This window comes from Ranitomeya variabilis, chromosome 5 (genome assembly GCF_051348905.1).
Source record: "Ranitomeya variabilis isolate aRanVar5 chromosome 5, aRanVar5.hap1, whole genome shotgun sequence".
Lineage (NCBI taxonomy): Eukaryota > Metazoa > Chordata > Amphibia > Anura > Dendrobatidae > Ranitomeya > Ranitomeya variabilis.
Genome location: NC_135236.1, coordinates 301,305,012 through 301,323,212, shown reverse-complemented (window position 1 = coordinate 301,323,212; position 18,201 = coordinate 301,305,012). Strand labels below are relative to the sequence as shown.

The 18,201-nt window shown below is 39.9% G+C and overlaps 1 protein-coding gene across 4 annotated transcripts in view; it reads left to right on the top strand.

The window, feature by feature from the left end:
- The window catches only part of SFMBT2 (Scm like with four mbt domains 2), a 284,729-nt gene extending 283,638 nt beyond the window's left edge, over positions 1–1,091 (top strand). For 3 of the 4 annotated variants that reach the window (XM_077264494.1, XM_077264491.1, XM_077264493.1), the window contains one exon: positions 528–1,091. In XM_077264494.1, the coding sequence (XP_077120609.1) occupies positions 528–668 (141 nt within the window). In that variant the 3' untranslated portion in view covers positions 669–1,091. The remainder of the gene's footprint in view (positions 1–527) is intronic. The other variant, XM_077264492.1, reaches the window with a different exon arrangement.
- Positions 1,092–18,201: the final 17,110 nt, after the last annotated feature.

Below are 18,201 nucleotides of genomic sequence, written 5' to 3'. Positions count from 1 at the left end.
GGTAGCACAAAGGGTCGCTATAAGTGACGTCAGTCTCCTGATCATCTGCAATAAAGTTCAGTATTGCTGCAGGTGAATGTCAGCAGGACATGAGCTGCTGTTTCTTATATTTTATTGTGCGTTAACATGATACAGGCTACCAAACACAGTATAGATCCCAAGGCGCAGCTGCTGGGAATCTCGACTTTCCTGCTAATTCACAACTTATTGTTCAATTGTCCATGTTGGTAGATGAATCCACTTGAAAATAACTATATTATTAAGGAGCTTGAAGTTTTTTAAAGTTAAATATAATTTCTTTTACATTAGTATATTTTATATTTATAGTTAAAAAAAACTTACAGTACAGGACTTTAATTATTACATACCTTAAGAGCAGTAGTTTATTTCTAAAGTTTTGTTACCCAGAGGCTTTTAGCTTCTTTAAATGTATCTACCATTATCTTTATATTGTTGGGGGCTGTTGTTATAACAGTACATCCGCATATATAAAGTGCACTAAATATGACTATTTTGTGTATCTTTAGGACATTGATGGACAAGCATTCTTACTTCTGACTCTTCCCACGGTACAAGACTGTATGGAATTAAAACTGGGCCCGGCCATAAAGCTCTGCCACCAAATAGAGAGAGTCAAAGTGGCATTCTATGCACAATATGCCAACTGAACCTTCCGACATGTTTTGCTGTATCTAATTTAGACTCATTTTCAATGTAAAAAAAATGAGTTTTCAAGAACAAAAAGAGGATAAAAGGAAAAAACACAGAAAAGATTTTTCCACATTTGTAAGCATATGTAAATATCGCTGCGATTTTTAATATCGCTAAGGCTAATCATAGTTGTGAAATCCGCAGAAATCCCAAACAAAACAGAAGAAGGATTTTTGTCTTGTTTTTCTGATATAAAGGCATACTTTGGCATGTCTGATCTTTTAGCAAAACTCGTAATCTTCTTTCATATTGAAAGTGTGTGTTTGTTTATACCGTGATCTGTGGCTTATGGGAAAGCTTTGATATAGTCGTTCACTTTCTATTGTCGCTTCTTGTCATTTTAATACCAATCTGAAGGAAATAAAGCCTTTCACTGCAGGAGAAGTCTGTCCTTCATTGCAGAGTAATAAATTGCAGGAGACTTCACTTGTCATTAGACTGCATTGAGCTGTAAAGTGAAGTCAGGCAAGCTACGTGGATATAGTTATCTGATTTAATGATGCACTAACGTGAGGAAATGATAAGGCCAAGGTGTAAACTGTCCTAATTTCTAATACTGCTATTGTGATACTATAGTATGACAGGTACAGTAGAAAATTATTAGACATATACTATACGTAAAGAGTCCCTATAACCAATGTGGGGTTATTTTCCTTAAATACTACACAAGTGGGCAGCCCCAGATTGGTGATTTTCCTAAATACAATGCAGTAACAAAACCTTTCATAATAATGTCCCCCAAAAGGATCTAGCAAAAGTAGGACCTGGTCTTCTGAGGTGTCAGATCCCGGCAGGTAGAGCAGAATCCCACAACTGCTCTCTTACTCAAACCGCGAGATTTCTACAGTGCTGCCACTTAATTTACTTAGCTGTTACCGAACAGGCACATAATGAGAGGTTACTGTTCGGTTACAGCTCAGTGAAGATCATGGCAGCGCTCAGTTAGTACAAAGATTGAGGTCTTGTGCTAAGGTTGAGCCTTGGGAGGTTGTGGGAGTCTTCTCCACATGCCCGGATCTCACAACTCGGAAGTTTGGGCTGGACTCTTACGAGAAGGTTAGTCCCTTTCAGGGGACATTAGGTAACTTATGAGCAGTTTTGTCCTACATGATATTTAGAAAAATCACCAATCAGGGACTGCCCATTCTTTTATTAAATAGGCAGCCCCAGACTGGTCATAGGTATTCTTTCAGGCTCTGGAACATCACTTCATCCTTAGTTTTTACGTTTTCTTTCTTTATGGTACAGCCATTTAGTGTGTCAATTTGGTATATGTTTTTCTCTAGTGACATATAACATCTCCTGCCTTTCACATAGTGCTATACAATCAAAAATGTGATATTTCATTTTTACTGTTATTACACTTTCTGTCTTGAATATATTATGACACTTGGAACATGTGGAGAAGAAAGGATTTCATTTTTCTACCTCTAAGGGATAATCAGCAAAGAGGTATCACCAATCCCCACCATTATCGCAAAGCGTTGTCTGCAGCATACAGCTGGCACCTGTTGAAGATAGTGGTAGCAAGAAATGTACAGTGAGCGGCTCCAAGGAGTTAATATTTTCTGACTATCCACAGAACGGGTATACTTTATTGAACCCAATACATCCCTTTACAGAGTATGGATATACCCGAGAGATAATGGGAGTTGTATTGCGCTGTATTATGCAGGATGGATATACCACATAGGTTATTGAATTTGTGTTGAAGAGTGAACAGCGAGTTGTACTGTACATATATATCTATATATAAATCATAGGTAGTTGAGGTCAAAGGGCATGTAGATGTATATACATAATCTTAAACAGGTTGTCTACAGAAAAAACATTATCACCTATCCACATGATCGGATATAACTTATAGATTATTGGGGTCCTGTGATCCACACTATTTGGCAGATTGGGGCCGTGTATCCCCTTTATCCCAATTTTTAATGAAGCGGCAGTGTGCATGCCCACCTATCACTCCATTCATTTTCCATGGGCATATGAGCCATTCTAAATGCGATCAATAGGGATAAATTTGTCCCTTTCTGTCCCAGCAGAAGCTTAGGTATCTATCATCATCTTTTTTATTTTTATATAGCGCTAACATATTCCGCAGCGCTTTACAGTTTGCACACATTTTCATCGCTGTCCCCGATGGGGCTCACAATCTAGAATCCCTATCAGTATGTCTTTGGAATGTGGGAGGAAACCGGAGAACCCGGAGGAAACCCACGCAAACACGGGGAGAACATACAAACTCCTTGCAGATGTTATCCTTGGTGGGATTTGAACCCAGGACTCCAGCGCTGCCGATTCCAACTGCTAACATCTAACTAACTGTCACTATATGAGTGATCAGAGCCAATAATATCTGGGATACTGCAATGCCCTGTACATGGGGTAAGGACATAGCAAATCAGAACAACTATACTACATTTCTAAGTGGAGGTATTTGCTAATATTATTATTATAAAACCTACTACATATTGGGATAGGAACTTGGACATGGAAATACCCAACTGCTGGGACCGAAAGGGGCACTTTTATCCCTAGTAATTACATTTAAATTGGAGCTGGCTGTGCGTATGCCCATAGAGCATGAATGGAGAGATAGGTGAGCAACTCTATTAAACATACATGCTAAAAAAACATAAACACACATAGCTGTAAATAAAATCATATAAATACTCGGATACATATGTGGACTTATAGGCTCCACCTAAATACATGGACACAAATCACGGGGATACCTTTCTATTCCACAAATCCTCTGGTCCTCTACTGAAGTTCTTAAGATGAGTCTTAGCTAAATTATCACTGAAGACATTCCCAGATTCATTATTTACTGAAATGTACCGAGCTCTCAGACACGAGTTTAACTCTAATTGCGACTCACAATAGAATTTAATGTTATTATTTCATTAGGTCTGTAATTAACTGTACAAGTAAAATGCACTATGCTTCATATACTTGGCAGTTTCATTGACTACATTTTCCAACTATTTCAGGTTGTAGCACAATCAATTAATAATCTCTATCTGGATATTAGGTCTTGTGGCCAAAATTGTGGCAGACTAATGTAGTCATTATGGTGCAATATGTCACCAGTGCTATATGCGTACTATATTCATGGTGTCTGGGGGATTAGATTTGACCTTCTTCAGTTTCCTCAGGCATACTGTGTCAATATGCAGAGTATGCAGACTTTCTTAGATTGCTTGCTTGCTTACTTTGGTTGCATAGCTTATATATACAATATTAAAGTGCTGAAAATTGCTCCATATGGTGAGTACTTTGTTTTTAATCAATGTTTGTAGTTTAGTTTTGTTTTTATAATAGAACTACAATAATTAGAATTCTACATGAACTGACTTTCATCTAAACTTAATATGACAGATTTAGTACTATAGTCGGCATTCTGGAACTTTATAACTTTTCACAACATCTGTTATGACTGCGGAATCTCTGACCAATATGAAAAATGTCTCTGGTTTCAGTACTAGACATACATCTCTGAGCTCTCAAAATCCATGCCCTTTAAAAAAAGGAATTTTTTTTTCCGGAGTAAACATTGATTGATACTCCCAGGTCCTATATTGATCAGGAACTTGTTTGTGGTTGAGTTGCAGTATTTAGTTTCTCCGCACTGTGTCTGGATATACACTGAATGGGCTGCAATTATCGCCTGAGAACTGTAACTTCTTATTACTTATACTAATCACTGCAGGTCCCTGGATTAAGGTCAGGATTAATCAACTATGAATAAGCCTTCAATTTGTATTTCTGGAAAAAACACTTTAGCACCAAATATATATAATTGAGTGAGGACTGTGCACAAGACAAAGGGCGTTATACCAATGCCCCGGTGGAATGGAAGTTATGTAAGAGATTAGAGAATTTAGTTCACTGGACCAGCAGGCACATGAATAGTCTGTGGCTGCCAGACGGGAGCCCTGCAAGCCTCGTCCTACATGCCAGTGCCTCTTCTGGTCAGTAAGCCCGGTGTGACTTCATATGTGTATCTCATTGCATGATGTCGCAAGGAGGCACAAATCAGAAGAGGGGCCAGAGATTTTGGTAGGGAAGAGGGCTCCCATCCAGTGGTTATGGATGTGGCAACTGGACCAGGGTACCAAAAATCGATTTGCTGAAATTTAAAGTTGTGCTTATTGGAGTCTTAATTTAGGATGGGCATTTGTATCTTACATTGAAATAGTTGGCTACACAGCTTTAGTGTTTTCAAGAGAATAGGAGCTGTAGTATCCGACAGCGACACATTGTATGCCGCATCTCATTGCGTGTCATTAATTTAAGTCTTCCCTTCTCCAAAGCTAAACACGACCAATCGGTGGGTGTGACTGGTGTCGGACCCTAACCTAAGGATAGGTCATCAAAATCTCGTGACCAGACAATCTCATTTAATGATCAGGCACTGCTGAATACGTCTCTGTTATAAATCAGGAATTGAACACAACCCAATCGGTTTTGTTCATGAGAAGTAGTTGTTTTCTTTAGGATTGTGAGGTCTGCTGAACACAAACTCCCATTTGTTCTGTAACTATTATTGAAAAGTTATAGAAAATTAGATCAATAGAACAGTTGGTCTAATACAGTTTTTCTCGTTAAGTAGCTACTAATTACATAAGTGATTTTTTTCCTGTAAGCAGAGAACATACTAAGAAGTATATCAGAATTTCAGTAAAATCGCATTTTTTCTAAACATACATGGGTTATTTTAAATGTAATTTCCTGATCAAAATCGTTTTCAATCTAGGATGTCACACTGTTGGCGTCCTGTGCTCTTGAAGACTTTAGCTCTCATGTATTCCAGTAACTAAATACCTATGTAACAGAATCCTTGTAGAATGCCCCTTGGTGTTTCCACTGTATTCATCAGATGTTAATATTACATAGGGCCAATGAATGGCCACAAGTAATATTACGATACCAAGCTTCTCGGGGCATAATGAGCTATTTTCAAGGGGTGCAGGAAACCAACCCTAAAGGGCGCTCTCTTTGTAAGACAACCCCTTTTATGTTTGCTTGTGATTAAAACACTGGGCTATATTCCTAGAGTATAATGAATTAATAAACCATTCAAAAGAATTAAAAGGGTTTAAAAAATAATATTTTCCACCTTTCTTTCCATATGTTGAAAAAAAACTCTAGGAAGAATCTGAAATAACAATGTTATTATGGGTACAAATTGTCTCGGAACGCACAGTATGAACCCACATTGAAGCATTATTTGTCCAGAAATCCTGTTTTTAATAAATCCTATTTTGACAAATCTTTTTTTCTCAAACCATATTGAAATGTCAGTGTACGCAGCAATATATTGTGTTTGATTAGCTTGGAAAGGTTAATATAGGATAATGGTATTCCGAATTTACATTTAAGCTTCTGTTGGAAAGCCTAGGGCAGGAATACTTACTTATTCATGACAACCTTTATGGGCATGGAGTTCAATTGTGTGACCTGTCTACTCCATCAGTAAATATACACCCGTGTACTGTATATACACCGTTTTATTTTGGAACATTGCAGCCTATTTTCTTATGTTGTGATAAAATCTAAAATGTACATTCCTGTTCTGCAATACCGCTGACTATATTGTGAAATGGGGTTTGAAGAAACTTGGAAATGTATCTTATTCTTATCCTTTTACAAATTTCAGGTGCAAAATTCTGCTCCAAATTATCAATTCATGACTGTTCATAAAATTCAAAACTGAATATACATTTAGAATAACATACTTTTGTCTCCATAACTCCATAACTCCATGTCTTTTAACATATTTTAAGGTTAATCATGGTGATAGGTGAGGTTTATTTTAATTATTAAGATTTAGATTTATTTAGAATTCCTAATTTTTGTAATTTAATTTTTTAGATTGTTAAGGGTTATTCCCACTCTGATCTTTTATTTTTTCGGGAGATGAGAGGGACAGGTGACTTCATGTCTACTGATACCCAGCAGGATGCGTGTGTGATCAGCAGGTATGATGCACCTGTCCTAGGATAGAATTAAGGCCCCGTCTCACATAGCGAGATCGCTAGCGAGATCGCTGCTGAGTCACTAGTTTTGTGACGCAACAGCGACCTCAGTAGCGATCTCGCTATGTGTGACACGTACCAGCGATCAGGCCCCTGCTGTGAGATCGCTGGTCGTGTCGGAATGGCCTGGACCTTTTTTTGGTCGTTGAGGCCCCGCTGACATCGCTGAATCGGTGTGTGTGACACCGATCCAGCGATGTCTTCACTGGTAACCAGGGTAAACATCGGGTCACTAAGCGCAGGGCCGCGCTTAGTAACCCGATGTTTACCGTGGTTACCAGCGTAAATGTAAAAAAAAAAAAACACTACATACTCACCATCTGATGTCCGTCAGGTCCCTTGCCGTCTGCTTCCTGCTCTGACTGACTGCCGGCCGGAAAGTGAGAGCAGATCACAGCAGTGACGTCACCGCTGCGCTCTGCTCTCACTGTACGGCGGCTCAGTCAGAGCAGGAAGCAGACGGCAAGGGACACCGAAAGGCGAGTATGTACTGTTTGTTTTTTTTGGTAACCAGGGTAAACATCGGGTTACTAAGCGCGGCCCTGCGCTTAGTAACCCGATGTTACCCTGGTTACCCGGGTGCTGCAGGGGGACTTCGGCATCGTTGAAGACAGTTTCAACGATGCCGAAGTCGTTCCCCTGATCGTTGGTCGCTGGAGAGAGCTGTCTGTGTGACAGCTCCCCAGCGACCACACAACGACTTACCAACGATCACGGCCAGGTCGTATCGCTGGTCGTGATCGTTGGTAAATCGCTATGTGAGACGGGGCCTTAAGGTGAATGTTATCTGACAATTGTGGACACAACCCAGCAGGTTTCAGTAGAGGTGACATCACCAGCCCTACAAAAGAATACTTCTTTGAATAAGATCAAACATCATACCTTTAGCCCATTCTAGTAATTTTTCTCGGTAGTTCTACAAAAACGTAATGGGGAAAATAGTCTTGTCTTGATGCCCTAAAAGATATAGATTTCTAACATACAGGCCCTGATTCATCAACACTGGAATTTTTCATGCCAGTCTTTATGAGAGGGTAGGGTGGAGTGCGAGGCACCTCATTTATTAAGACATGCATGCTCTCAGTTAATCAGGCAAGTCTAGAAGTGAAAGTGTTATGATCCTCACCAAAAATCTTACTCCAGTCAGAGCCTGAAGAATTGTGCTGTAAGGAACTCCACCTCTTGTTGTGAATTTGATGAGTGGGGGTCGCCACCCCTGTCCCACCCCAACTCTGTACACTTTGTCAGATCTGGGCGAAAATGGAGTAAAAAAAGCTGCAAAATTTTTGCACAGCTTAGTTTTGTTCAAAAATTTTAATGACTATTCAAATCTTTTTACAACTGGTTTCTTGCATAAAAGCTTTAATAAATCAGGGCCATAGGGTATGGCTGCATTATTCAGATTTTTGTCATGTATTCACATACCAATAAATGTATATTTCTATACAACATTTTTCATATTTATTGCCATGGAGGTATAAAACATGCCTATATTCTACTTTTACAAACAAATCCTTCCTTTAGAAACTATTCCCCGTGGGTGCAAGGTTGCTAAATAAAAGGTGCAAATAATGGGATTTCACAATTTTCATGCTAGTTGAAAATCATATATCTTTTGTATTTCTCCATCACAAATTTCACCACAATTAGTCTACTGTATATACAGTAGATGCCATACAGGGTAAATCACTATATAGACTAATATTTGTCTTTCTTCTTCCATATTTATTCACCAAAACAGTAACAGGTCCCAGACTGTGGTTTTGGGAATGTTGATGGAAAGGGTAAAAGATTTGCCAAATTCATTTTAGAAGTGTAACTAGAAGTCCCCCAAGAAGAGTGCGGGTGATCCCCAACCATTTAAGGTTTGGGCAGATGGGAGAATAGAAGTATTACCTTATTCCTTTTGCTTAGACAAGAACTCACATAGTAGTGCTAAATAGCAGAAATCCACCACCTTTCCGCTCTCAGAAAGGAATGGAACACCTACTGGCTCTGAGTGGGCCCGTTCTGTCTCTGACCCCCAAATCATGTGCTCATGTTTTGTCTATTCCTTGATATGATAACATTTTTGGGATGACATTGAAGGTCTAAAACTTCAACTGCTAACTTTACCTTTATACAAATGTTGTAGAATCTCCTCCGCTGAGTTTATGAAATCAAACCTCGTTTTTTCCTCACGTCTGTTCTGTGCAGGAAATTCTCTTTTTCCTAATGACTTTTAGAATTTATGCTGCACAACTTGTATCTGTTAAAGTGGTTTGAAGTCTTTTTCCATTTCCTCTTTTTATAAACTACTCTTTCTGAGTTCAAGGTGTCTCCTTGGCTCCTCTAGAAAGAAATTTAATGCATTTGGAGCAGGAGACTATAGGGTTACGTTAATAATGCATCATTTGAAGAAGTCTACCAATAAAGATGAGACTTTTTTGACTTGTGATAATAGTTGAATTTAGACCTAGTTACATGGTATTTTCGGGGGTACAGGCATGTAAAATATATGCTGTACATGCACCTGATTGCATATATTTTTTTCTTTATTAAGTCTGTAATAACTAATGAATTGATGAGATCAGTAAGTGCCATTAAGGCTCTGTTCACACTGCGGTTGAGCCCTGCATTTGACATATACGTAAAAAATTTTCCCAGCGTATATGTCAAAAGTATACATATGGTTCCATTTATCTTACGGAGGTCAAAAGAGCAACCTTTTGACCTCCACTAGGCTGACATCTCATTGTACACCTATTTGTAATATTTAGTCAATTATGCTTTTTGCAGAAAACTTAGTAACGTATGCCACTGTTTGCCTCTTCTCCCGATGTTTACGTCTGTTATAAGATCAGATATGATGTGAACAGGGCCCTATAAGGATCTGATGAGCTGTTTACATGATGATATTGATGAATGCAGCCACATGTCAGGGCTAGCTGTCAGTCCTAATTCAATGTAAAATATGTTGTAATGAATTTAATGTTTGCTATTTGGCCAAGGGGATGCGGTTGTCTTTTTCTGTAATATGTATATACATTTTCATTGTATATAAGTAAAATCTATTTACAGAGATTTATTTTAATTTGTATTAAAAGCCAAACCTTTCTACTTGAAAGACTTGTAAACCACCATGTTAATAAACTGCTATTGAAACACTTTCATGGTTTGCGTTTGTCTTACTGAGCCGTTTAGAAGCTGATTCATGAGGACTTTACATTCAGTCTTAAAGGGATTGTCATAGTGTTCAATATGAATCTAGCTGATACATGAAATAAACTACACCAGTGCCCCTGTCACATGCATTTAAATTGATTCTTACTGTATGTGCCCAAGGCATTAATGTGAAAAGGACAGGAAAGGTTGCTGTGTACCGTATCTGAGCTCCTTAAAGACTAATAACTAGGACCCCATACTCCCTATGTCTGTTATTACCCATCATTTTATGGGCGCCTAAGACAGAATGTTATACTTCTTAAACATAGTGACTCCGCCACTTTAGAAAAGGGCATAATACTATATTTCTTTAACTTTTCAGGAGCTTTCCATATTTTGTATTAAGCAGGTCTATGGGGCAAAGGAAAGAGAATTCTACCTGAATCCAGTGCATGTACACACGTTACCTTCTCAATACTGCTTGTTCTTACAAGCTCTCTGCAAATGTAAAATGCACCCTGGGTGGTAGCCATAGGCGAGTGTCAAGTGTCCAACACCCCGTCACGTTACAGAGAAACGAGTGTTAGGGTGGGACATTATTCCTGCCTCTGTTACCACCACCATCCACTCTGATGCAGTGTCGCTTCCTTTAACCCTTTCAATCAGGAAGCCAGACTAGCTCTTACAATCAATGTCCATTTTATGCCCAGCCAAACAGGGAATAACAGGTTATGGATTCTCCTTCACCATCTTCCATACAATTCATCGGCTTCTTTCCCAGAGTTACACATTGTATTTTTATTCCTGTCAACAAGTACAGCAAAGGAATGGGGAGAAGTTGGAATTGCCTGCATTTTCCTTGATAGGGTCATACAGGTCCTAGGGTGTCATTATGACCCTGATGCCCTATATCTTGCCTGTTTCAGTCCTAGGGGCTGCTCGCAGAGACGTTGCTCCCTTGGTCAGTACCCACAGCAGGGTGCTACCTTGCCCCAAGGTGCTGCAATTTTTTCCACATTCAGATTTGGTCACTAAAAAAAAAAATCCTTCATCTCCATTGCCCATTGAATTATATCAATACAATTGTCTGTTTTTTTATGGACAAAACTCAGACCACAAATATGGTTGTGTGAATGAGATCTCAGTGTGAGATCACACAGTGTGGCGGGCAGCAAGATCGAAACTATGCCCAGCTGCAGTGGCCATCTATTGGCAGATTTTGAAGCTCCTAAACATAGTAGAACATTAAAATTAGCAAAAAGGATGCAGTAGTTAGACAAGTCCAATCCATTATATGATCACTTTCTGTTCTTGTTCTAGGGCCACCTATAGTTGGCTTACCCTGTATGTCAGAAATATATAAAATGAAGGAAATATTGCTATGTAGATGCTGTCTGACTTGTGATCCGTCGGTGTCTGTCTTTTAAGGCATGCATAAAAGTGCCGTCGGCCACAGTTTTGCGCACCTCTGAAAAGAAAAACACCACTGAATAAAGGCCAGATTGAGTCCAGAGAAACTCTGCTGCCTCATTATAGTGAGTGAATCCCTCAGGAGTTTCATCTGAATCACGTCAATGGGAGATTTAGATTGAAACCCTCATATAAGTGCTCAGCGTAGAGCGCAGGATAAATGTGATCCCAAAAATTATATAAAATGTTCCTACCAAAACCTACAAACTAATCCACAAAAAAGCACCCAGTTAGGGCTGTCATCTGTCAAAGGAAATATAGGGGGCTTCCACGTTACTGGTAGCACAAAGGCTCTGGAAAAGCAAAATGGCTCCTCGACCCCCAAAAGAAATTCAGTAAATTCTGCACTGCCAAATCTAAGTGCCCCCCTTCCTCTCTGAGCCCCAGTGTGCCTAAGCCACATTTAGCGCCCACAGATTTATCATTTCTGTAGCTGTGAGAACCCACCTAAGTTATGGGTGCGTGTCTCCAGAAGCATGAGCTGAGCATAATGTACTGATCACTACAACATACTGGGAACTACAACGTTTTGGGGACTACGTCATACTAGGGACTACAATGGCAGTTTGCAATTTTCACTCAGCAGTATCCACTGCTGCTTGTTTCTGGAAAACACCCATGGGGTCAAAATTGTCACTATTTAATAGATACGCCATTTCTGGGTCAGCTGAGAGCTGATGTTCTTAGTCTGGGAGGGGGCCAATATCCATGACCCTTTCCTAGACTATTAATATGAGCCTGCAGCTGTCTGTGTTTGCTTGGTTAGTAATTATAGGGGGTACCCAACATCATTTTTTTGAGGGGTGTCCACTATAATAACCAGTAAAGGCTAAGCAAACAGCTGTGAGTTGATATGTGTCTATAAGACACCCCCATTACTAACCCCATAGTCAAATTTAATAAAGACATAGATTAAAGTCATTTAATTGAAATAAATACAAGAAGTTGTTTAATTGAAATAAACAATCCATGACCCTCTTTTACCCATTTATTCACCAAAAAATAAAAATGAAAAAGCAAAGTTATACTCACCTTTGCACCAATAATCCATTAATGCCCATGTCCCATGATGATCTGGATGGTTTGGTGAGTGGCCACACCAGTGATGTGGCCTCTCACCACTCTGAACACATTGAGGTGAGCTTGATAAAGCGACTGTGTTTGACAGTAGCGACATCATTAAGGTTACCGCTGGTCACAGGCAGAGCTTTTCATGCTCAGCTCAGTGTGTTCTGGCTGGCGTGGTGATCAGTTGCATCCCTGATGTGACCGCTCACCAAACCATCCAGATCGTCGTGGGACATGGGCATTAATGGATTATAAAGGCGAGTATAACATTGCTTTTTTATTTTTCGGTGAATAAATGGGTAAGAAAGGGTCGGTGAGTGTTTATTTTGATTAAATTATAAATGCGGTGTAGGAGTTTTGACAGGTTCTCTTTCATTCAAGGGTTTGAGCAGCTCATCAACATGGAACAAAAATGCAAAAAAGACTGGATTTTTCCAGAAGCAGTGGACTGGTATCCATCGACCGTGTATGGTACTGCAACTCCAGCCTATTCAATTTAATGGGATTTACAATGAGGACATGTTAAAAGGGAATATTCTACTACTATTTGTCTCCAAAATAACATCAAAATAGCATATTTCAAAATACCCTCAGACTATCATAAATGGTTCTGGCATGATCTTGCTTCCATGGATAGTCAACTTGGTGATAAAGGTTGCAGATAAGGACAAATGATTTTCCTACAGAATGTACCTAAGCAGCTAATGGTCTTGTTCAATCAGCTTGTGTGGTCTACTGATTCTCAGTGTAGTATTTTTTGCTCTTAAGACTTTTTAATATAATACAGGAATGCTGTAGTCTGCAGCTCTATCCGGACAGAATTCTAATTAGCTGACTTGATAAGGTGGCATCCTATGATCATGTCACATTGAAAGTCACTGCACTATGACCTTTTCTGTGACTTATGGTAGTCTATGGAAATTGCACCTGTCGGTGGAGGGTGTGTACACTAATTAGAAGGGTTGTCCACAGAAACTACAGTTATGGAGTATGTGAATGGAATTTTACAATTATTCTACTCTGATCAGTGGATTCGAAGATTGAAATAGAATATAAAATCACACTGAGTGATGACACATAAGAAGATTTCACTCAGCAAAAAACAGCTATGGAACAAGATCTTCTCTTCACTTCAAAACATTCTCCTTTATGGTGGGACAAATGGTTCTTTGAAAGCCTTGCAGCAGCTGTTTAATTACTAGTCTTCTAAGGAAAATTTCCTTTTCTTTTCAGCTGATTTCCTGTTGACTATAAAGACTGTGTGCATATTTTTCCTCTTACAAGTATGTGTGGTGTCATATGACAGTGCTTGAATACTGAGCTATAGAAGCTATACATTCATAGCCCTCTAAGGAGCCTAGTCATGGCTGTGGTGACAAGTTATAGTTAAAGGGAACCTGTCACCACGTTTTTGGAAGATGGGATAAAAATAGCGTTAAATAGGGGCAGAGGTGGGCGTTACATTAGTGTGTTTGTTACGCGTTTATTACCCACCTAAGTTGCCGAAATAACTTTGCAAAGTCTCCGTTTTCGCCTGTCAATCAGGCTGGTCTGGTCAAAAGGGCGTTGTCTTCCCCCAGATTTTGCGTAGTTTTCCGTTGGTGGCGTAGTGGTGTGCGCATGCCCAAGGTCCCGAATCCTCTGCCAGGGGATTTAAAATAGCACGCTGTTCGTTATTTCATTGGTGATCGGTGGGCGCGGCCATCTTCCTTTGGCCGCGCGTGCGCAGAAGCGGCGCTCTGCTGGCTGCGGCTTCAGGAAAATGGCCGCGGGATGCCGCGCGTGCGCAGATGGAGATCGCGGCGGCCATTTTCCTGAAGCCGCGGCCAGCAGAGCGCCGCTTCTGCGCACGCGCGGCCAAAGGAAGATGGCCGCGCCCACCGATCACCAATGAAATAACAAACAGCGCGCTCTTTTAAATCCCCTGGCAGAGGATTCGGGACCTTGGGCATGCGCACACCACTACGCCACCAACGGAAAACTACGCAAAATCTGGGGGAAGACAACGCCCTTTTGACCAGACCAGCCTGATTGACAGGCGAAAACGGAGACTTTGCAAAGGTATTTCGGCAACTTAGGTGGGTAATAAACGCATAACAAACACACTAATGTAACGCCCACCTCTGCCCCTATTTAACGCTATTTTTATCCCATCTTCCAAAAACGTGGTGACAGGTTCCCTTTAAGTAAAGAGATGCTAGACAGTAACATAGATGTTTCAAGACTCAGGAGTCAAGATTAGTTGGGAGGAAACCTGTGCATGTAGGTTTAGATAGAAAGTACCTGTGTTCTACAATTGTAAAACATTTTTACTTGAAATAACTATGTACAGATGCATGGATGTAGTGGAGCTTACTGTGACAAAGGGGAACTGGAATATCATCCATGTTACTGAGAAATGTGTCACGATGTACAAACTAAATAACTCCGGAACACTACTTGTATAGATAGAAAGACAGATGCAACTACAGTACTAGACAATATACATAACTTATTTTATACAAATTTGTTTACATTCATTTATAGCAGTCTTATTTGGGGTTGTATATTTAATACAAGTAAGGTTTTTTTTTAAACGTTTCTTCTTTTTTGTTGGAATTCTTGAAGATATAAAGCCTGTGGCTACATACTCAAGAGATGCTGATGACAACATGTCCCCTTCTGTCCTCTAACCAAGAAAATTCAGCTGCACTCTGAAATGCTATAATATGCCAACATTTAATATATGCAATTGAAACTACATTACTGCCATAAAATTGGCCAATTCGTGAGAACCCAACAGCCCTAACAAGGCGTACTCTTTTGTGGGAACCCTAAACCTTATATGCCTCTCCCAAGCTGGAATTTTAAGGACAGGCAGGATCCGATTCTCAGCCAGACAATAGGTGGCGCTATAGAGTTAAGTCCTCTTTTTCTCAGAAGAGGCAATTTGCATATTTAAATTCCCAGAGGAGCATTGCACGGCGAATAAGCCTCCTTACCTTGACAAGCCAGCTGGTTTGTCACTCTCCAGGAGGAGAAGGAGAAACGTTACCCCTTAGACCTCAGTCCAGAGCCTCTCACCTAGCCAAATCAGTTCTCATGCTTCGCACTGACGAGGGCCAACAGCCCGAAACACCGTGTCTGCGAATTGAGATACTGATTTGGCTTTTATCCTAAGTCATATTGCACGACTCGTTAAAGGGTTAATTGTGACTTGTAGGATCGCTACTTCCAACAGGTGGCGCTATAGAGTTAAGTCCTCTTTTTCTCAGAAGAGGCAATTTGCATACAGCCAGAGAAAGACATAGTAGGTTTACGGTCCCCACAGAAGAGTATGCCTTGTCAGAGCTGTTGGGCTCTCACGAATTGGCCAATTTGTGCACTATACCTTCATTTTTTAACATTTTTTTATACAGTAGTGCAGTTCCAATTTCATATATTCAATGAATGCATATTATAGCATTTCTTAGTGCTGCTGTATTTTCTGGGTTATATTGAATAGTTGTGACAGCTTGCACCTGTTCACACTTGTCTTGTTCTGTTTCGAGGTGCTGGTCACTCTTTTTGATATTTGTAGTACACTCCCTCGGAATGAGCATGCCTCCTATTATCCTAAGGCATTTTTAATTAGAGCTGGCTCCTACCTGCCCTAAAAGTTGTAGTATTTCAGCCCAGAGACATTTTGTCTGCAAAATTGGCTGGAATCAAGAACAGACACCATGTTGCATTCGGAGCGCTCCTGATGTACCTAAACAGTAGAAACCCCCACAATTGATACAATTTTGGAAACTAGACCCCATCAAGAAGCTTAGCTAGATGTGTGGTGAGCACTTTAAACCCCCAGGTGCTTCACAGAAATGTATAACTTTGAGCTTTGAAAAAAAAGATAGTTTGTTTCCACAAAAATTATATTTTAGGCTACAAATTGTTTATTTTCACAAGGAAGCATGAGAAAATGGACCGAAAAAATTATTTTGCAATTTCTCCTGAGTACGCAGGTACCCCATATGTATGGAAAAAATACTATTTGGGAGCACGGTGGGTCACAGAAGAGAATCATCACCGTTTGACTTTTTGAACGCAAAATTGACTGGAATCCAGAGCGTATGTCATGTCACGTTGGAGAAACCCTGATGTGCTTAAACAGTGGAAACCCCCCCAAAAGTGGCCATAGTTTGGACACAAGACCCCTCAATGAATGCATCTAGATATGTGTTGAGCACCTTGAACCCACAGATGCTTCACAGAAGTTTATAATGTACACCTTTGAAAATAAGTAATCACATTTTTCTCCAAAAAATGTTCTTTTAGCCCCAAATGTTTTATTTTTATGAGAAAATTGACCCCAAAATGTGTTGGTCACACGGCAGGGCTCGGAAAAGGAAGGAGCACCATTTGTCTTTTGGAGCGCAAAAGTGGCTGGAATCATTAGTGGCTGCTATATTGCGTTTGGAGAACCCCTGATTTGCCTAAACAGTGGAAACCTCCACAAGTGATCTCATTTTGGAAATGAGACCCCTCAAGAAATCTATCTAGATGTGGGGTGTGCACCTTGAACATCCAAGTGCTACACAGAAGTTTAACATAGAGCCATGAAAATAACAAAATCAAACTTTTCCCACAAAAATGTTTTTAGCCCCACATTTTTTATTTTCACAAAGGCAACAGGAGAAAATGGACCACAAAATATGTTGTGCAATTTCTCATGTGGTAGAAAGTTACTGTTTGTGCACATGGCAGGGAAGTAGCGCTGTTTGATGATTTTAATACAAACTGGAATCTTTAGAGTATGCCATGTCGCATTTGGAGAGCCCCTGATGTTCCTAAACAGTAAAAAAAACACAAGTGCCCCCATTTTGGAAACTAGACCCTCAAGAAATGTATCTAGTTTTGTGGTGAGCACCTTGAACCCCCAGGTGCTTCACAGACGTTTAGAATGTAGAGCCTTGAAAATAAAAAAATTACATTTTTCCCACAAAAATGATTTTTTTAGCCCCAAATTTGTTATTTTCACAGGGATAGCAGGAGAAAATGCAACCCAAAATTGTTGGCCAATTTCTCCTGAGTATATCAATACCCCATATGTGGTCAAAAACTACTTTAAATGCATGGCAGGGCTCAGAAAGTAAGGAGTGACGTTTTGGAAAGAAGACTTTCATGGAATGGTCTGCGGGTGTCATGTCGTGTTTGGATCAGGTCACTGATGAGCTTAAACAGTGTTAGCCCCACAATTGACCACATTTTGGAAACTATACCCCTCAAGAAATTTATCTAGCCTTGTGGTAAGCATCTTGAACCCACAGGTGCTGCACAGAATTTTACAACTTGATTTGTGAAAATGAAAAAAACTTTTTTTCTCACAATGATGTTTTAGCCCCAAATGTTTTCATTTTCACAAGGATAGCAGGAAAAAATGGACCCCAAAAATATTTGTGCACTTTCTCCTGAGTACATAGATACTTCAAATGTTGTGGAAAACTACTCTTGCGGCACAATGCAAAGCTTAGAAGGGAAGAAGCGCCATATTGGAGTTCAGATTTTGCTGGAATGGTTTGAGGGTTACATGTCCCATTTGCAGAGCCCCTGAGGTGCCAGCAGAACCCTCCCATAAATGACTCTATTTTACAAACCACACCCCCCATTGAATTCATCTAGGGGTGTGTGATCATATTGACACCACAGGAGTGTCACAGAATTTTATACCATTGGGCAGTGAAGACAAAAAATTGTTTCAGCATCAGATTTTACATTTTAACAAGGGGAATTAAGAAAAAATGGC